Source organism: Cryptomeria japonica, chromosome 3, assembly GCF_030272615.1.
Source record: "Cryptomeria japonica chromosome 3, Sugi_1.0, whole genome shotgun sequence".
Classification (NCBI taxonomy): Eukaryota; Viridiplantae; Streptophyta; class Pinopsida; order Cupressales; family Cupressaceae; genus Cryptomeria; species Cryptomeria japonica.
This window is the reverse complement of record NC_081407.1, coordinates 318254698-318277093: the sequence shown is the minus strand read 5'-3', so window position 1 is coordinate 318277093 and position 22396 is coordinate 318254698. Positions and strand designations below refer to the sequence as shown.

The 22396-nt window shown below is 33.2% G+C and overlaps 1 protein-coding gene across 2 annotated transcripts; it reads right to left on the bottom strand.

The window, feature by feature from the left end:
- Nucleotides 1-254: 254 nt before the first annotated feature.
- On the bottom strand, nucleotides 255-21036 carry LOC131035953 (uncharacterized). 2 transcript variants are annotated; one of them, XM_059218276.1, is made up of 3 exons: nucleotides 20681-21036; nucleotides 931-1035; nucleotides 255-846 (listed from the first exon to the last, which is right to left on the bottom strand). In XM_059218276.1, exons 1-3 carry the CDS (start codon nucleotides 20990-20992, stop codon nucleotides 535-537), a joined length of 729 nt encoding a protein of 242 aa, XP_059074259.1. In that variant the 5' UTR covers nucleotides 20993-21036; the 3' UTR covers nucleotides 255-534. The 2 variants fall into 2 exon arrangements, with proteins under 2 accessions (XP_059074259.1, XP_057823724.2); XM_057967741.2 differs by lacking the exon at nucleotides 20681-21036 and adding an exon at nucleotides 15981-16490.
- Nucleotides 21037-22396: the final 1360 nt, after the last annotated feature.

Sequence of the window (22396 nt, the reverse complement as noted above, 5' to 3'; positions counted from 1 at the left end):
TTATTTTACACTAGCTGAGAGCCGCAGTAAGCTAAAGAATCTCGGAACAAAGCACAATGATATCATTGAGGACCAATGCATTATTACTCTTCCTAGGGATATTAGCCAGACCTAGAATGAGCACAAAACAGTCTATCTAAACAACATATATATAACTAAATAGACCTGCAAGTTGTGTACAGTTAGGTCCTTTGTTTAACTCCATAATAATGGCTTTTGGTGTTGCAAATTATATCAATGAAAAACCAAACCAATGAAGCATAACAAACATTGAAACTCGATAATTAAAGGACGTGTGAATAGAATGTTGTACATCTCCAATGATTAGCTAGTCATCTATAGGCACATTTGAATGAACAATAAATAGCTTGTTCCAGTTGGACAAAGCATTTAGAACTTCTTTAATTTGTTTTCAACAATGAATAGAGAGTCATCGGCAGCTTTTAAAATCTTAGTAGAACTTGTCCTGAACTTGTAAGGGAACTTTACAAGATTTAGATACAAAGTATACAAAAAATATTGCCTTGAAAAAACTTAGAAGAAACTGCTGAACTGACTTGTAAGGGAACCTTTCAGATTTGAATACAAACCATACAAAGAATATTGCCTCAAATTGCTTACTTCATACCAGGAATTCAACACTGCATCATGCTTATCTGTGCCTGAAAAAGCTACTTGTATACCAAGACTGCAATCAACTGAACCTCCCTTGCTTTTGCAAGTAGAAAGTCTAATTGCACAAGCTTGGTTCTTATAACAGACAAGTGATGAATTTCCACTGCAAGAATCACAGTTGTCTGATTTCCAGTATAAATTTTGCAGTCTCCCTTTGTTGAACTCAAGTGCCTGATAAAAGGAAATTCCAGAGATGTTGAAGTTTCCCTTAAAACAAAATTACAACATCCGGCTGTGATAGATAAGTTTACATACCAATGTGAAGCTTGTAATTATAATATTTGAGTCTGCAACAAAACGTGGAATAGACCTTGCTGCATATTTATGTCCAGCAAACGCTACCATATACCCATATTGTTCCTGCATCTCCAATCACAATAGATCAAATTATTGTACTTGAGAAAGATTAAGCATACATAAGCATGAATAACAAAACTTCAGTTTTTGTAAAATGAATTGTTTCCTACAGAGATTTTGGAAAAGGAATGGTCATCTGAATAGATTTTGATTATTGTTATTAATGGAATATACACAACAATAAAAACATGAATGTAATGTAGAACAAAATGTAATAAGCCATCTATTCCATATCTTCTTGCCGGTCAAGAAAAGGCATACTAGAAGGTATTTTGGCATGGCAATACAAGAAATTTCCCAAGATTATAATAAAGCAGATAAAACACTGGGACAGTAGCGTTATAAGTGCCTACGGCAAGTGTCCTGAGAGCAATCAGAGGTTATCAAGGCCACAGACTCTACATACAAATATTCAAATAAAGATTCCACAGACAAAATTCAATAAGAGTAAAATTAAAATAATACATAAACAAGACAGTTAAGGCAATCAAGATCTAAGAAAAAAAAAGAAATTGAATTTAAAACTTACACCTTTGATGAAAAGATGAGTGCCATGAGCAGCTAAAATTTGCAAAGAAACGAGTTTCTACAATGAATGGCCTTTCACTTGCAAAAATATTTCTTTGTAAAATATTTAATGTAAAACTTTGTCAATTGGCCTTAACAGGACTGTAAAGATTGCTGAACCTGGTACAGGTTCCAGTTCCAGTTTGCTAGTTTGGTTCGCTGATTTGTTTAAAAGAAATTGGGAGTTTGGTCTCCTTGATTCAGCTGCATACACAAAATCAACCCAACAAGCTGACAAGACTGCCTACTCTAATACCACTGTAATGATCCTTAGCTGTTAGGTTACACACAATCACCTCTACAACGTATACAATTTACTTAGTCCTCCTTAATGAAAAGAAATTTGAACAAACAAGATTATTTCGAAATCACCTTTTAGTTCTATAATTCACATCTACAGTTAAATAGAAATTTATTTCAAAATAACACTTGTCACCTTATGTCCTAAGTCACACGATGCGGCAATTTTCATGGATGAAGTTCGAATTTAATCGAATTTAATCGAATTTCCTCTATAAAGCACTGCTATCCGCCTCTAAACACAACTCAGCTGGTCGTGGGTATTCTTTGTATATACTTTGTATCTATTGGGTCATGGGTATCTGCAACTGCTGGGTCGCCCTCGGATTTTCTCCAACAAGGGTCGCTATTCTGATAATTTATTAGAAGTATACATATATTTAAAGATAAACAAAATTATAGAAGGCGAATTTTATCCGAATTTTTTTTCGAATTTTTCCCTTGTCAAATTTCATCCGAATTTCATGGCTGTCGAATTCGAATTCGAACCTTGTGTTATGTCTGCAAAGGAGTCTCAATCATACAACAGAGCTGAAATTTCAATGTTAATAAAGGAGCATAAGTCTACTTAAATAAAAGTTACAAACAATTTATCCGACTGAGTGATATACACCATCATCCATTCACTTTAGGGTGACCACTACTAGGAAGCAGGACAAACAAGAAGGTGCAGTTCCAGGTTATTAGCAAAGCACAGTCCCAAAATTGTTACCAGCAACACATAAGTCATAGTGCCAGCTCCCTACAATTAGATCTACCATCTTCCAAGTGATTGAAATTGAGAGCCAACATAATGATGGGATATAGGTATATCACTCAGTCGGATAAATTGTTTGTAACTTTTATTTAAGTAGACTTATGCTCCTTTATTAACATCAAATATCGAATATCTTGGTAATCATTCTCTCTGTCATTACTTTTCATAATATCGTATTAGAGCCCCAATTTTGAAGGAACCTCGGGATCGATTACAGAGAATTTATCAAAAGGGCTTGTACACATTTGTACGGTGCCATATGGACCTACCAACGAAAAATATCAGATTTCTTTCTTGACATTTTGGCAGATTTTTCAATAAATTCATGGGCATTCATTCTAAAGTTTTGGCAAATCAAATTTTTTTGATAAGTTTGTAAGAAATGTTCGGTGGATTTTTAACAGATTCATGGGATTATTTTACCTGAAATTCAAATGCTTTTCCTGAAGATTTTTCAACCCATATTTTAACAAAAATTTGTGGGTTTTTTCAGTTACAAATTCATGGGTTTTTCTGGATTAAAATTGCAAGAATTTTTTTCTCTAAAAATCATGGGTTTAATATGGAGGAATATTGTCAGCATTTTTCTGTTTGTTCATTGTTGATTCATGTGGATTTTTTTCAAGAAATCACACCAAGTTTCTTCCAAAAAAATTGCACAATTTTTTGCATAAAATTGTGGGCAACTCTGTTGCTCAAATTTTTGGACAATTTTTTCAAAAAGAAGTGTCATTTTTCACTATTTTTCTTGCTCATGAATGGTTTTGTTCTCATCTATGACGGCATGAAAAAGAAAATCGAGGGTTTTTCTATCATTCCAGCAAAATACAACTAGTTTGCAAACTATTTGATGGAATTTTTTGATGATTTTTCCAGCAAAAATTGTGATTTTCTGCATCTTTCCAACAATGTTTATGGTTTTAGGCAAGTTTCTAATTTTTTCAGAATTGTTGTGAAGATTACTGAATAAAATTGTGGTACTTTATCAGACACCTAGAGTTTTAATCTATTTTTGTAATGACCCCTATTGGGGTATACCTGATTTTTGCCCAAAGTAACAATTCCAACAGCATAATTTGTTTACAAATAGTATTCTATAATTAAAACATCTAATAAATAGTGAACTTTTAAAAGTAAATAAGCAATTAACATTTGAGAAATAATAGACAATATCTCCTATTTGGATCCATTCTATAGTTTCCACTTCAAACAACCAACCATAGTAGGGATTGGAGGGGAGAGCATGATAGGGCGCCAAAAAACAGTTTGCCACAACTAAGCCCAAGGGCACAGAACATCCAACCAAGACAATTCGACCCTTGGCCCACAAGTGGCAGGAACTCCCACCCATACAACATGGGCTGGTGTGCTTACATTGTGGGAATCGGTCTGCTGCCTCTCCCTAACATGTTTCCTTCTAATCAATATATGATTGATTGTAGGGAAATAAATAGATTAATTTACTAATTATAGTTATATAAATAAATTAGCAAATCCCATTAATAACTGGCTCAAAGATATATGAGAGATTATATATTAGACAATATATTCAACCACATTGCATACCAATCACCTGCTAGATCACAGGTCTGTTGTTTACTGAATGCAGATTATACATATAAGATCTGATTTGGTTCGATTGAATGAATTCCTTTGATTGTATGATTTGAGGTGTTGGTGAGTGATGATTAAGAGATTGTTGATTAGATGGTTGATGAGTGATGATGTAATGAATGTTGGTTTGGTTGAAATTTATGCTGATTTGATAGAGTGGTTTGCTGATTGATTGCTTGCTTGGTTTGATAATTGATGATTGCTTTTGTGGGTTCACGAGTGATGATTAATAAGCAATCCTTGAATGATTGGAATGGTCTCATTTATACTTCATTGGTGAAAGGGTGACCAACTTTCATAAGACTTGAACCACCACCCTCCATTGCTGCCCTTTGAGAGTAATTAATTATTTCCCAAATTGATCTCTCTCGGACATCCTCCTCAAATGAAACCTTCTTCCCTTTATATCTTCCAATGTGAGGGAGAGTCACACCTCTTCATTATGTTTTCCCTTTGCAAGGGACACCAACCTTTCACAATTACCAATCCTTTGAAAGAGTACAACCCTTCACAATTTCTGCCCATTGAGTAACAACCTTTCACTGTTACCACCCTTTGAAAGGGTTACAACCCTTCATTATTTCTGCCCATTCCTTTCTACTTCCATCAATCCTTGTTTCACACGCTCCATTCTTTCTTTCTTCCTCCATATCCCCTTTCAAATGAGGTTCTCTTCTCCCTTTTATATCTCATGTTTGAGGGAGTCACAACTTTTCATTTCATGCCTTCTAACCATTCATTAAACTTATTAAATTTTGATTTTATTCTTCTATATTTTTATTTTTATTTTACTTTTTATTCTTTTATACTTAATTTTATTATTATTATTTATTATTAAATCCTATTTCAAAAAACATTTCTAGAAAATAGTGGTGTTTTCAATCATTTTATTTTACCCTTTTTTTTTCAAAAAACGTGGATGTTCAGAAATTTCTGCATTATTTTCAGTAATTTTTATTGCAGATTTTTTTCAATAATTAGCTGTTTAGTTTTGGCAAATTTTTTCCTATGAATTTTTTAAGTCTTCTTTTCAAATTAATGGGTTTTTCATTTTCTGTGTTTTTGGAGTATGGGAAGGATGGCTTCATTGACCAACATCAAGTTGGAAGGCAGCCATAAGTTCACTGGGAAATATTACAATACCTCAAAATATTTATAGGTGCCTCAATCAAGTAGTCCTTGGTATTGACACCCAGCCAACAATTGTAGTAAATACCAGGACAAATACGATGAGCATAATCACGAAGCAATTATGCTCATTATGTTATCCATCACAAAGGAAATGCTTCTAAAATTTCCTTTGAGGTAAATCTTCTACAAAGGATTTGGACACGCCTGCAAGATTCACACAAGACATCAGATAAAGGCAGGGCATTGTTCCTGAAGAATATATTGTTCTCGATCATGATGGACAAGAAGGTGTCTTTGCAAGATCATTTGATGAAGATCAAAGACATTCACGATCAATTAGCTGAGATTGGTCACACCGTGGAAGAATAAGACTTGAAGATTATACTGTTGAAAAGCTTATACCAGTCTTATCAGTGGTTCATAGAAACACTCAACATCACATGTACCAATGTTGACTTGAATTTCAATGACATATTGAACAAACTCTTACAGCAGGACAAATGGAAGCAATTTGGCAGCAGCTATGACTCATCGAGTGTGGAACATGGCAGCAGCTATGACTCATCGAGTGTGGAACAAGCCTTTGCAACCAAGGACAAAGGCAAAAGCAATTGGCCTTGCGAGAAAGGTCAAGCATAGAATGAAGACACTTCAAAGAATCTGAATGTCAAATGTCATTATTACGGTAAACTTGGTCATGTGAAGAGGCAGAAAAAGATTGGTTGATCAGCAATCCAACCAAGGAGGGTCTCCGCTAGAGGCTTGTGTCGCATAACATTCTAAGCAGGAGTCAACCTTCTACGCTTTTTGACCAATAGATTATTTCAATTTTTAAAATATTTTTGGTGTAGTCAACAAATAGACAATTATTGTAATAATTACTTAGTTATAATGGTCAAGTAAGTTGTTAGGATAGGCTTTAGGAGTATTTTTTATTCTTTTAGTTGTCATATGCTTTTCTTAGTTGTCATCTGCTTTACTTAGTTGTCAATCTTATGCTTATCAAATAAATCAATTTTAACTCTTATTTAAAGAGACATTCGCTCCTTTGTTAACATCGAATATTGAATATCTTGGTAATCATTCTCTGTCATCAACACTAGAAGCCAACTATGGAAGCCATCAGTCATCCCTTAGAATCTCATACAAGATATCACTCTGGGAATTTGAACTCAAGTCTCCACAATGAAAACCTAATTATTTAACCGATTGAACTAAATGTCATGTCCCCTCTTTGAAACTAGAGACTTTGACCAAATGCCATTATCGATAGACATACCTCAGTGAATAAGGAGTAGTGAATAAGCCTATAATATATGACAACTGTAGAGAAATTGTTATTGATGTCAAAGAATTGGCACCTACTCATAGCAGCAAATATGAAGAAAACTAATGAATAAATACTATATATATATATATATTCTACAATACAGAATACATATGCTCTTTGAAGACTTAGCTATACATATTCTACAGTCGGCAGTATATAAAGAGACAACACTACATGATCTCAATCTGTTATGGCAGCGAATATATATACAGACAACAGAAAAGAGTATAGTCTCAGAATGACAATAACAGTAAATAAATACAGTAAATACACTCAGCATCAATAATATAATAATATAATATTATAAAATATTATATTATCAGATTGCAGAAACTATAATATATATACAACATCAAAACTAGAAATAAATATGATAATATTATTAAGCATTGTGTAAAGGATATTCAAATATTTCCTCTTGCTAACCGACAAAGGTATGTTGACCAGTTCCAAAGATACCATGGCCAATAGAACTCATATTTGGACAAGCCAGTAAACACGTAAGTCACATATGGACAGAAATATGAAAAACATATTTTGAAAAGACTAGTTACAAAATGACTCCATGAAGAGATATGTTTGTGAATTGATGCGATTTACTTCAGACATGTGTTGCGATTCCTTAAAGAAAGGATACGACTATATTAAAAAGGTCATTCACATCTAAAACAATTGAAATTGCTATACTATGATATAACAACAGAATTAGTAAATAAGTTAAGATTTATTAACTTGGTGAAATCAGTTCAGTATATTCATAAAAATTAATATAAAGATGTGACCTTTCGATGAAGGGATATGAGTGCTATATATATAAAAGGAACAGATCAGATCAGAACGGTTATGAAGTTACAGGCAGTAACATCCTTGTTCTGGATGGTATGCGTGGGGAGGTATGCTCAATATGTATGCCTAATATATGAAGCCCGATAATGTTATTATGTAGAATTTAATAATGATATAAATAAATATAGATAATAATATACTACTTATAATTATAACATTATCTGATATTTGTTCTACATTAATATATATATAAATAATATCTAAAAAAATAAATAAAACTATATAAATATATATTAATATAAATGTATATATACATATATATTACCAGTGATGCTGAATCCATCAAATATATATATATATATATATATATATCAAGGAACACTGGTACTATTAAATATATTAAATCTGTGGTATATGAACAATGCTTACATTGAAGTGACAATAATATAAATAAGATAAACAAATAAGACAATTCAGATTGATAATTATGAAATATCAAAGACATCAATAATATGTTCTTAAACTGTCCTAAATCACAACCAGTTCTATACCTTCTATTCCCCAAGGGAGATGGGTGCTGCTAGGGAGGGGCGGAGTAAATCTATCCGATAGGAAGCCCCAAGGGTTAAAGACTCCTCCTGAAATCTGGACTGCAGGCCCCATGGGTGAATGGACTGAGTTTGGTAATCTGGGTTAACCTTAAGAGTTGGTGTCAAGCGCCCTAGGCAGCCAAGCCCTCTTCTGGGGGAAAAGGGGCCGGAATAGTTTAAGTTTAGGTATAGTTTTGAGAAGTTATGTTATAAGACATTAGTTAGTTTACTTAATTAATTGTCAATTAATTAAATTAAGGAAATGACATGCAGAATTCAAAGAAAAACCGGATAATTATCAGATTTAGTCTTGAATTTCTACCATTAATTCTGGCTATATCAGAAACAGGCTACGGTTAAAAAGTTTATATAATTAGTTTTAGAAGATTTATTTTAGGCACCATGAAAATCTCATACAAAAACCCTTTATTATACTATTATTTTTTATCAAGAAACTACGAGATTATGCAATAATAGCATCTTGCAAGTTTAATCCGACCTTTGTTCACATGTTTTCTTACTTGAATTGCTGAATTGATATCTATTTTTATGTCACCCTGAGTTCCCGGGATAGGGACAGCAAGAGACAGTGAGACGCATTTCCAGGACAGCAATATTTTTGCCAATTTTGGGGACAGCTATATAAAATATAGGAAAAATTTAAAAAATATACGAAAGTTTTAAATAGTCATATGAAAACATGCATATATACATTATATTCATATGAAAACATGGATAAAGATGGATAAAGCATGTATATATACATTATATACCCTTAACTTATAACATTTGTGTTCAATTGATGCCCTTGTTTGACCACTAATATTGATGTTATTGATTAGTCTACACAAGCCGTTCCCATTGATGTTCATTTCCAGCCCAAGCATGTGAGTTTGAAGGAGTATGAGTGGTTTCCAGCCTGAAAAGTATGGTCCAGTACAGGTTATACCTATTCACCAGATCTGCTGGGTATGATTCCCTGCATTTCTTGACCCCTTTGTTGCTGTTTGGTGGTGCTAGTGGTGTATGTTACTGCTAGATAATTTTGGGAGGTGTCCTTTGATGTTTTGGGAAGGTGTTTGATGAAATTTGTAGCTGTTTTGACCTGCAATTAAGTTTGAGCTTTACACAAGGAAATCCAGACTTGACATTGATCATTCCAGCATTTGTTTGCGAGGAGTTCATTGTTTATTTCTGGTTGGAGGATATTATGATAGTATTCTATAACTATTATGAACTGCAACCACTTCTTTATGCACTACCAAGTTCTGCGTGTTTGTGAAATTGATCACCAAGCTGTTGTTCATATTTCTGAGTGCTTTTCGCTATGATCCAGACCTGTTTACCCTTCATATCAGTGAAAAGTCCAATGTTGCAGACCTGCAACCACTTTTTTGTGCACTACCAAGTTCAGAGTGTTTGTGAAATTTATTAACAAGCTGCTGTTCATTATTTTGAAGTGCTTTTGGCAGTGATTCAGACATGTTTGCCCCACATATCAGTGAAAAATCCAGTGTTGTAGACCTATAATCCCTTTCATATGCATTACCAAGTTCCGGGTGTTTGTGAAATTGAGTTGTGTTTGCTGCCCAAATCTGTTGCAGCACCCATCTCCAGTGTTTTCCAGAACATTTCTAGGGAAATTGCAATTTTGGGGGATGGGGGGAACATCCCCTAGCCATCCTCGCGTCACCAAAATGTCCCTTGTACAGGGACAGTAAATTTTAGCCCAAGTACACATCCCCAAGTAACCTTGTAATTTTGATGGATATTATTCATTGGCATGGTATTGCGAGTAAATGAGATCGATTTACTGTTTGATTTCTGATCAAGAAAAGAAAGTTAATCTATTATAATTGAATTGTACACACATCTGTGATCATTTAGTAGAATACATTATTCTTTGTCTAATTGAAAATTTGAACTTATCTTTTTGCAATGAACTTGTAATGTCCCCTATTTATACACTGTCAATTCCAAAAGCAACATCTATGTTACTACCTTTTATCACTATTAATGAGCATAACTAACTAATTCTTTGTAATATAACTTATGATGCCATTAAAACCATGCCTAAACCCAAACCAGTCTGACCCCATTCCCAGAAGAGGGCTTGGCTGCCTAGGGCGCTTGACACCACCTCCTTAATGTAGCCCAGATTACCAGAACTCAGTCCATTCACCCTTGAGGCCTGCAGCCCAGATTTCAAGAGGAGTCCTTTCACCCTTGGGCCTTTCTATTGAAGTGGTTTTACTCTGCCCTTCCCTAGCAGCACCCATCTCCCTTGGGGAATAGAAGGATTAGAATAGATTTATGACCTAGGACAAAGGTATGGCAATATCACTTTGTACTGTGGATGTATATTATGACTGTCATACATATTGCAGTCTACATTAATATTACTATTAAATTCTGCATAAGAACTTTATCAGGCTTCATATATTAAACATGTATATTAAGCACATCCCCATGCATACCACCAAGAACAAGGATATTACTGCCTGTAACTTAGTAACAGTTCTGATCTGATCTGATCAATGGTGATGTCACTGGATGCTTTTGTTTCCTTTCCTTTATATCTCTCAATGTGAGGGAGAGGTCACACCTCTTCATTATGGATGTCCTTTGGCAAGAGACACACCCTTTCAACATTTGCACCCTTTGAAAGAGTGCAACTCTTCATTTCTTGTTTAAATCAGATTTGCACTTCTCATTCCCAATTATCCCCCCTTTCAAATGAGTTCTCTTCTCCCTTTTATACATCACATTTGGAGGAGTAACAACTTATCATTTCATGCCTTTTGACCATTCATTAACTTCAATAAAATTTTCATTATATTATTTTATATTTTGTTTTAATTTTTATTTTTATTTTTTTGTATTTTAATTTTATTATCATTATTTATTATTAAATTATATTTCAAAGTGGGGACATTACAGAACTTCATTTCATTGTGGTGTCCACGTCAATACATGTTTATCATCTTTTCAGTCAATGCATAAATATATGTGGAAGGATAGTTTACAATTCTCTGAGGAACAAAATTCTTTCTCCTAACCCTCTAAACTTTTGATATTTTTTTAGGCTATTTGTAGATTAGTATTGATAGAATGGATTTTCTATTCAATGTAATTTTAACCTTCTCACTGTTATAGAAAATAATAGTCTTTCAAGAGAACTCAAAGCATTGGTAAACTAGGATAATGGTTAGTTAATCAGAACATTGTAGCCCTTGTAACAAACATAACATTTTGCATGCTCAATCAATCCAGGAACAACCGCTTGTAAACTATATCAAGGCCTTGGGAAGATTAAATAATCTTCTTTCGAGCAGAGTGTGCTTAGAATTCCACTTTCACTAGTGGTGTGTTTAAAGCCACATCAACACTACTATTTTGAAAACCCTGCAAGTGACAAGTTTGCAAAGAATCCATTCTTTATGAGGCACAACCAAAGATAGGAGTCAACCTTGATGTCTCACAAAAGGTTTTGATGGAAGGGAGGAGACCTACTCGAATAGAGTGGTATCAAGGTAAAAGTCAAACTTCATGGCCAATAGAAGGTTGCAATAGAGAAAGGGAAACAATAAACTCAAACCTGGGCAGAGAATGCATTTATGCCAAAAAGTTGGAATTATAGCGCATTCATAATCTTGTGCAAAATGTTAGACCAAGAAATTATAGGAAGACTAACATCTTCAAATTGAGCTCAAATATTATCATTGTAGAATATAATGATTCGCTAAAGAAGAAAAACCTAAGTCTAATGTATGCCCTAATTATACTCTAAATGAATGCTAACCTGTCAGATTTAGTCATCATTACTAATTCTTAAGAAAAAGGAAAGATCACATTTATTAGCTAAAAAAAGATTAATCTAATCCTGTGAACTCCATCCTAAGTATGATAAGAGCACATGGTTCAGCTGTCAAGGAGATCTATATTAACTTTTAATATTATTGATATATATATTCATTATTCAAAAGGGTTACTCAATCGATGAAAGCATTGGGATCTCATTGTGGAGAGCCAAGTTCAAATCCCCAAAGCGACATCTGAGGTCGAATTCCAAGTGCTGACTCTTGGACTATATTTTTTATTTCTTTAACTATATATGTATAAAAAATTATATATTGATATTGATAGTGTTTATTTCTTTAACTATATTCGAAAAAGTTATTAAATACTATAGATATAAAAAAAAATTAAATGTAAATACTATCAATAGTTATTAAACTATCAATAGATATTTGCAAATAACTAATAGATTTCTATTAGCAACCAATAACTACAGAAATTAGAATTGATAAATAATTTAGTGATATTATTTTATAGTGTGGAGCTCACTGCCCATGAGATTTTCATTATTGATGTGGTCACTTCATTGTTCACCTTATATTGATATTGTCGACAAGCAATCACTCTATTTGTTCCGTGGGGAAACAATGCTGGATCGGATAGCAAAGTAAGAATGGTATGACAAATGCAGCAGCAAGGGATTTTAATCACCTGACTAAAAGGAGAGGGAAAAATGCTTGTTTTTGAGTCCTGACTAAAAAGTAGATAGAGTTCAGCCTCTCTATCTTCATTTTTATTAGTGGAAATCAACTTCCACACAATCCAGTTGTATCCAATGCCCACATTTTTCAAATGTGACAGGAATAAGGTCTAGCAGAATAAAACTCACAAAGTTGCATTCAAATAAATCTCGTCTGCCATCATCTGAAATTTTTCTTCCCTCCTGCAGTAGCTAAAATTCATGATATAAGTTTATAACCGAAAAATGATGCCATTTAAGGTTCTTCTCAGTCCACAAGTTGAAAAGAAACTTTCAGAAAATGCATGCATTGCTGGAATCACTCAAGGTTTGCTCCAAAAATGCCACATAAACACTGGAATTGGTCAGGTCCAACAGGATAAAATCAGAAATGTTTCTGGTAGAATATGCATGTACACTCGTCAAATCAACAATCGTTTTGGACCAGAATATGATTCTTTGATGTTTTCTACTCAGAATTGAAGTCTATATGTGCTGATTCAGTAAAATAGAATTAAAAGTGGATTCACTGGTTGTGTTGGTCCTTAATGGATAAATTGATTCACTTGGCGGATGAGGCCCCTGGTTTGTGGCCTCTCCAGCTTGGGCCAGACTAAAAATTCCTAAATTACCAATCAGAAAATATATATTTATAAAATAATCTAATTAATAATAAACATATTATGTTATTATAAATATTAGTCTTTCCTACGATTCCTATGTTTTCTGCAACACCAAAACCTCACTTTTTCTGATCAAAATCTTCATTCTTCAGAGAAATAACAATAATGCTAGGGAATCTGACCAGTGTATATGATGCAGGCTGTGAAGATGAAAACAAGAATAATTATATTCTTGTATCTTTTTATTTAATTTCTTCTCTATTTTTAGAAACTCCATACAGCACTCAGCAGAAACTCACAAACATTTATGAAAACTTGATAGAATCCACCACCACCCCACCCACACCACTTCCTCTGCTCTCTAGCAAGCCCAAGGCATCTGCGATATACAAATTAAGACATTTTTGATCCCCAACTCACTAAATTTAAGATAAGAAAATGTTCATCTAAGTAAACAAAAATAATATCAGCTGTTTTAACAGTCTATCTTACCTCCAATACCATGTAAATATTTCTTCTTTCTTCCAAGATCAACCATTTGTACATGTCATCATGTTGTTTGTTTGTTCAAAGCTTTTAAAAAAATCAAAATTGGTATCATGACATAGTAATACTTTGGCAGGCATGAGGAATCTCCGGTATCTCCAGTACAGTTGAGGGACATCCAGGCATCCCCAACCTGCCCCAGGGACATCAGAGAGACCCTCCCGTGTTCCCTGCAAAGGGAGGTGCACCCAAGGCATCCCCTGCTTCTACATGGATGTTTCAGGTCGCTTCCACCCCTACAGGTGGCAGTAGGGGGGAGCTGGGGAGATGCTCCATCCCCATTCCCAAGTATCCAAAAATGTCGCAGCCTCAGAAATTTCACTTTTTAGGGGGCTGGGTGTGCACGAAAAGTCCCCTGGGAGTTGGTTATTTATAGTCAACTGCCAAATGAAAATTGAATTGCAATATACAGCATCATTATATTGTCTTCCGACACCTTTCTCATTTGAAATGCAATTTATTTCTTTCCCAAACTTGAAGTAATATAAGAATAACAGTAACATAATAGGCACTTTCAATCTGTTGGTTGTAATTAGGGCTGGCGGATTCCAATTGCCTTGGGCAACATTGGAATCCGCCCCCTTAATATAGAGCTAGACCTATTACCTCACAGCACTAAGGATTGCACGCCACACTCAAACTAAACTCGCCTCCTTGATAGGGCCGACCCTATCAAAGTAAATTAAAAGGGAAATCAATAAGTAATATGGATTAAAATATAAAGGAGGCCGACATGTTTGGGAAACATATGTCTCCTATAAATGCAACACTTTCCTCTCATTAGCACAATCAAGTTCTTCAAGTTGATGAAATAATCTTCGGTGAAAAGTGAATCTCATACTTATGCATTTAGCAATATCAAATCTTCTATTTGGTGGCAGCGAACTTCATAAGGATGACAGTAGATCCCAAACAGCGAACAGCGAAACTCATATGTAGCAGCAGATCCAAAATAGGAGAGTGCGAACTTGATCAATTGGCAGCAGACTTCAAATTGAGGGCAGCGAACTCCTTTAGAGACTGCATATCATCATCAAAATATCAAAGACTCCATTAAAGGATTGTGATCAGATAAGGAGAACTGTAAACTAACTATTCTTTCCTCATAGTGGCTGCAACTCCAGATAAGTGTGTAATGCTCAATTGAATTCTAAATCATAAATCAGATCTGAGGATCCTTTGGCTGGGTTTTTCCTCCTAGGAGGTTTTCCCAGGGTAACTGTGCATTGTCTTTAGCATTTCATTTCCTTCATTATGCTTAAAGTCTGGAAAACCATAAATTAATTAACCTAATTCTAATTTTCTGAGTTTTATCCAATCTGAAAGTACTAAAAATAACACATTCAACCTGATATATATAATTCCTTCTATTCAAAGATGCATAATACATCTTATCTATTGACGGTTCCAGAGATGAGCGATTTGTTTTACTCCTTGTGCATTTCAAGCCCCTCTTAATGTGTTTAGACCTCACCTTTGGCTCTTCCTTGGAACACATTTGCCAGGAGATCATTATTTTACTTGGAAATAAAACAAGTGGAGCTTCTCAACAAGTGCAATAATGCACCAAAGTCAATCCTTTTTAAAATGTTTATATATAACCATGAAAATAAGATTAGTCAACAAACTAACGAAGATGACAATAAGACGAAATTTTCTAAGCGATGAGTTTCAATCCTTAACGTTACCATGCTGCCCTACATCATATTCCAGTATAGCCCAGGCAATGCCCAATTGGATACTCCAAACCCTCTTGCTGCATCTGCAAGAGTCAGAATATTGAGATTTGACCTATGATTTCTCTAGTTATTTGGACCAATCCTCACGCTATCACAATTCCCTGCTGGAGAATTTCTCCCTAGTTAGCTAGGTCATTATAATAAGTGCAGGTTAGTAATTAAGCTCTACGTCTTGGAATCTTATAATCAAAATCCTACAATCTTAACCTGCATTAACTTGCCGGGAGAATGAGTAAAACGCCTATTGCGCACCAAGAGTGACTCAATTCTACTGACATTGTTTTCGGTTCCTAAGAATCTGAGCACACAAAGCCTTTAAGAATTTTCTCAGAAAACTAAGATTTGGGGTTTCTAGCAAAATCATACGGGCTACGAATACCCATTAATGAGAGCAGATCTGATCTAACGAAAAGAAAAACGAAAAATACCGGGGAGAAGGAGCCGCTCGTGGTGTTGATGGTGAGAAGCGAAATCTGGTCAACCTTGGGCCTAAACACGGCCGCCTGAGACGACTTGGACGACAACGCCAAACGCTTATCACAGGGCGACAGCTCCACATTGTTCGAGAAAAACGATTCCCTGGTCGCAAAGGCTAGACCAAACGTAAATCCATCCTTCTTCTGCACCAGTGTGTCTGAGCATGGACTGAATACCCTATTGTTATCATCTGCCATGACAAATTCTATCATTAACACACAAACAATTGCAATTGCAACAGCATGAATCCCCATTCTCTTGCCCATCGTGCCACAAATCTGGAGCTCAATTGAACTGTTGAAACTTTCTTCTCTGGAAAAGGGTTTTAAATTTGGAAAGTACGATTTAGAAATTGTTTTTAGAAATTGTTTTTCCAGGGAAAGTATGATTTAGAAATTGTTTTTAGAAATTGTTTTTCCAGCACTGATTTGATGCTCCTTCGTAAGCAAGCATAGTGAGCGAGCAAGGGGGCTGAGCACAGTTGTATATTTTCTTTTAAAAGTTTTTAAAAATAATTAGGAACTAACTTGTGGGTTCCACTTCCGGGTGCTTACACTCCAGTTCGCCGCGTTCTTTTTTCAATTGTAGGCTTCGGTGACATTGTAGAAGAACGAAACACCTTTTACATAAACCATAATCTTAAATTTTTTACTTAGATTTGTAAATCTGGCCTAAACAAATCTATGTATATAGATTTTTTTTTTTTAATTGGAGAAATTTTGGTTTTTAGTTCGGTTTTAATTAGAGAGACCATTTACAAAGGATTACTTTTCACTGGGTCAGTTTAACAAAGACAAAAGACTTAAAATATAGTGGTCCAACGAAGATTTGAATCTTGATGGTCGTCTTACCAACCAAGTGTTTTTACTATATTACTAAACATCCAAAGATGATATACATAAATTAAATTAATGCTAGGTGTGGAAATAACAATTAATAATTAATTTTATTAAAAAATAAATGTTAAAGAATGATTGATATATTTAGTTTAGATTTAAAAATGAATAATTTAATAAATCTATTGAAACTTAGATGTTTTAGGATTATAATTGATTAATTGATGTCTTACAATTAAAATATTTTGTCAATTTTTTACAAGTACAAATCTTATTTTTCAACTTTAAATTCAGTTTGGTACAATGTGGACTTTCATTTCTTATTTCACCCAATTCACCAATTTCTACTCTATTATGAACATTGGCAATGTCTAAAAATGCCTTTAGAGGGTTGTTAGAAGTAGAGAACAAGTTATGAGAAGTCCGCCTCCAAAAATAGACAAGCTTTATGACCATATCAATGATTTTAAAAATAGCAAACTTTAGATATATAAATACACTAGACAAGCGATGAAAAATTAGGTTATTTTTAGGTGTTCCAATTGAAGCGTAGATAGCATGCTCCTTTAATGTGAATGACATTTGTTGATGATCTCAATGATAATAAATAAAGGAATGATATTTGTTGATGATCTCAATGATAATAAATGAATACAATTGTATACCTTTAAATATAGGAATGTAGTAATTAATCGTGAAAGCATGTGTTTATTTTGTCAAGGTATGAAATTAATGGATGACAATTGGTCAAAATTTTAATTTATATTTTTTAAAAATAAGGGTCAAATCCACATGAGAAAGATTAATCTTTCACCTACATTATTGTGTTGTGAGATGATAAAGGTAAAATATAAGTGGATAACAACTATGTCGAAATGGATGCATGAATAGGTGTATATGGATAAGGCGTTGTGTAAGTATGTAAATGGATGAATAATGATATAAGGAAATGAATTTAACTTCACACAAGAGTAGATCATTTATTGAGAATCTAAATGTATTGAGTCATTCACCCGGAATGGACACAAAACCAAACGAAAAATGTTATGGTTATGCAAATTTCATCGTTATAAAACTATCTACGCTAATAAATTAATATAATCAAATTAAATGTGACTCCCCATTTTTCACTATTCAAATATTTAAAATTTTGACTAGTAACAATTTTGATTTGACAAGGAAATGTATTAATATTTTAATGTACTTATATTTTTTGGTGTATTTTATGTTATTATGGATTATCATTTGCATCTATTTTTCATTTTATGATAGTTGGATATATATTTGTAAGTTGATATTGGTGTCTTGTATTAATCTATTGAAGCATATGTGTTGTGTGTGATGTTGATTTAATGTGTATATCATGTAAACTAATGCATTGTTTGATTCTTTGTGCTTTGTGTAAGTTTCATCCCTAATCAAGAAGAGGCATCATGAGGATGGACATTCTTACACCAACATAGCATCACAGATAGAGAATAGACCTATGTGTAGATTATTCATTCAATACATGCATTTTTTGGTTAATCAACAATGTACTAAAGTTAAAATAGTTATTTTTAATGGATAAATACAACTGCGATGGTAGGATAAGTCAACAAGAACAAGCGACTAGTGAAGATGACAAATACCAAGAGATCCTAAAAGATTCTCATTTTGACTTTAATCTTTAGTCACTTATATACATATTTGATTTTTTATTTGATGCGTCTCAATCCTTAACCCCTACCATGTTACCCTAGATCATGAATATTCTTCTATACCATAGGTAGTGCCCAATTGGATAGCACAAACCCTTGTGTTATATATCTACAAAGTTGATAATATTGAGATTTGACATTTCACAAAAGTAGAGTGATTCGTTGTATGATTATGACTATTTTTTTTCTTGTTTGAGAATTCATCCCCAAATTATTAGTCATTTTGATAAGTGTGGGATAATATTTAAGTTGTATAGCTTATAATCTCAAAATAAAAATCCTACAATGTTAACTTGCATCAAAACAAGGAGAATAAATCAAACATGTGGTATACATGGAAAGTAACTTGGTTCTCATGAAAATAAGTACATAGATGAGCATTTGGGCTTACTTAGCATGAAGCTTGTCAAAATGAATACCCCTAGTCATTTCCCTTCTAACCTTAAAATATTGATCCATCAAAAAACATTTTGAATCTAACAAGGGTGTGATCTATAGATAAGGTGTCAGTGGCACACCTCATGGATATAGAGGTACTAAAAGTGCAAATCAGCAAAGCCCAACTAAGGGGAAACAACTATTTTGCAAGTAATATTGATCCAATAGCTTTAGTCAAGATGCAAGTTAGTGATGCAATGTATAAATATTATACTTCATATAGATAATCACCCAATCTTAAATCTAGAAAAAGTGATGGCTTTTGAATAGGAAAAGGTCACTAAAAAAGATTTGATTTGTAAGTTCAATAATGTATGGCTCAATCTTACTAACATATATGCATGGATTTTGAAATCATGACCCTCTAATATTAAATATAAGATTGAAAATTTTCCTAGCAATAAGGTGTTTTTAGTAATGTTGCATCAATCAATAAAGGATGGATCTTATATTTTAGGAAAAGGGCCTAACTTCTAGAGGGAAAAATTATAGGCCAAACCTTGGTTTCTAGATTTTAATCCAATTACTCAATCCTTTTCAATTTTTTTAGTTTGGGTTAGATAGTTTTATGTCTCCTTCACTTTTGGGTCGATGCTTACTTTCAAGGCTTAGGAAACTTATTGGGCCAATTTTGTAATTGGATTTAAAGATGGATGGATTGATTCACTCAAACTTTGCAAGTTCTCAAGGGAGTTAAATATTTCTAAGGGGCTTCCAAAGGAAATATAGTTGCAAGTAGAACATAGAATATGGAAACAAATTTTGGCTTATGAGAATATGCCCTTTTTATCCAAAAATAAAATAAAATTTTGTAGGTAGGTTGTATATAGGTTCTAAAGAAGGAGGAAAGGGTATTGTCTCACACTCTTGAGTGATAAATTCAATAAACAAAACTCTTTTTTTATCACTAACTTTTTCAAAATATAAAGATGATGAAAATGTTCTTAATGGACAAAAATTAGCAATCATATGAAATTTGTGAAAATCAATTTCATAGCATATGATTTTTAGATCTCATAATAAAAATAGTAAATTTAATTTTGTAATTTGTTTTTATTTGATATGCTTATGGATTTAACCATCTAAGATTTTTTCATTATTATATTTTGGATGATATTCCACGATCTATCATCTTTTCTCTTCTAACTGCTTGATCATGATGATGGAACATGAAAAGTCCTTCACAATTAAATCTACACATATATCAAACTTATCATTACAACTTCACACGGATTTCATTAGGCTTAAATCTTTAATATGTTCACTTGAAAGAGGGGCCATATATCAATTTCATGACATTTTGAGTCCCTGAAATATGAGCTGAGATGATATTCTAAAAAAATTCCTAGAAAACCAAGAATTGAGCTTTTTGACCAAATCATTTGGAATATGATTAGAATTGACCTTAACGACCTGAGTTGACCTAGATGCATGGAGAACTTGTGCCCCTGAAAAAGAGGTCATAGTGGAAAACTTGTGTTCTTGAAAGAGAGATCACAAATTCAAATCCTATTGAAATAAGATATGTATGCTTCGTTTGTAACATAATAAAACGCCTCTAGCAAAGAATACAAGATAGAGAATATTGCTAAGAATCTTTACTTCTATCTTTCTTTCTTTCTTTTACCTATTTATGAGAGCAGATCTGAGTAAATGGAAAGAAAAAAAAAGGAATACCGGTGAGAAGCCGTTGGTGGTGTTAATGGTGAGGAGCGAAATCTGGTCGACCTGGGGCCTGAACACGGCCACCTGAGACGCCGTGGACGACAACGCCAAACGCGTATCACAGGGCGACAACTCCACATTGTTCATGTAAAACGATCCACTGCCCGCGAAGGCTACACCAAATGTAAACCCATCCTTCCTCTGCACCACTGTGTCTTCACATGGACTGAATACCCCGTTTGTATCTGTTGCCCCGCAAAACTCCATTGCTACAAACAAAATCACTGCAATTGCAGCACTGCGGATTCCCATCATCGTGCCCATCAGACCCTTCCTCAATAGCGAAACAGATTTTGCAGTTCAATTCAACTGGGTCTGAGACTTTCTTCTCTGAAAAAGGATCTCAATTCTTTATTATTTATCCAAGACGACTCGGAACGGTATGATTCGAAAATCGGAACAACTGCGTTCAGATGTTTTTAAAAATCAGTTTAAAAATTGGTTGTATACCTTGGATGTCTATTTGCCCACCCTCAAGTTCACAACTGATTGAACAAGCACCTCTAGGATATCCTGAAGGTAATATTGAAATGTTTAGTTTTATGATGCTTAAGTATGCTTTTTAATTTTGATTTGTATGAATATTTATTATGTCGAGAGGCATCTACAATGACATCAAAATATCGTAAACAAAAATCTATTTTTTTATGTCAAGAGGGCAGACTTTGCAGATTATTATTTTCTATTATAAGATATCTCTCAGCATATTTTACATATATTTTTAAAATATAGATATATTGGTTCCTGTCAAGTGACATATCTAGTTTTATATATGGTTGACTATGCTTTTTATTAATTTTGATTTGTATAAACATTTATTGTAGAGTATGTTTTATTAGACTTTTTTAACAATTTTCAATAATACAATAGAATTTAACTTTTATATTTGTTATTGGTAAGAAAATAATGTTTATGATTTGTTAAAATAAGAAATTATATATTTGTTTTACAAAATTTGTTTAATCTTTATAATTTTATTTCTATTTTTTTAATTATTATATTCTTTTGAAGATTCAAAATAGCCACATATTATGTGGAGAAAATGGTAGAATTGGTGGCTAAATTTTTCAATGCCCTTCAAATTAAAATTAAGATCATATATATTTTCCATAGAAAGAATTTCATAAGTGCCTTTTTTTTTCTTTATATGTGATATTGTGCTTAAGCAAAATGAATTTGACATTAATTTCTCTTTTTAAATTGTTGCTATTCATATACATTAAAAAATGTTGCCAACCAAAATCATAATGTCCATTTTATTAGTTATGTAAATTCAGAAATAAAATTTAAATTCTTGGTAAGGATCTCTAATTTTCCATTGTTTTAAGTTTGATTATTGATTGTCCACCTCCAAAGATAGGCATTGTAATTGTAGTGATTTGTTACATCTTTATTTTTTAAGGATAACTTAAAGATTATTTTTTATTTTTTTATTTTATAGTGTGCAATTAATTTCGCATACCTAAATCTGTTATAATGAGAGCAATTGCAAGTGAGTTTTTTTTTTTACCAATATTGTATACATTTTATTTTGTTCTAAAGTAGCAATTAAAAGATAATGTAAGTTTTATAATTTAAAGTGATAAGAAAGTATAAGGCAATGTATATAATATTTGATATAAAAAATTGAACAATAAGAACTTATATTAATCTAATTTTTTAAAAATT

Coding starts and splice junctions, on each gene's coding strand:
- LOC131035953 (XM_057967741.2), bottom strand. CDS start 16,295: ATGGGCAAGAGAATGGGGATTCATGCTGTTGCAATTGCAATTGTTTGT. Junction 1,036..15,980: donor CGAGCGGCTCCTTCTCCCCG/GTATTTTTCGTT, acceptor TTGGAGATGCAG/GAACAATATGGGTATATGGT. Junction 847..930: donor TAATTACAAGCTTCACATTG/GTATGTAAACTT, acceptor TCCTTTTATCAG/GCACTTGAGTTCAACAAAGG.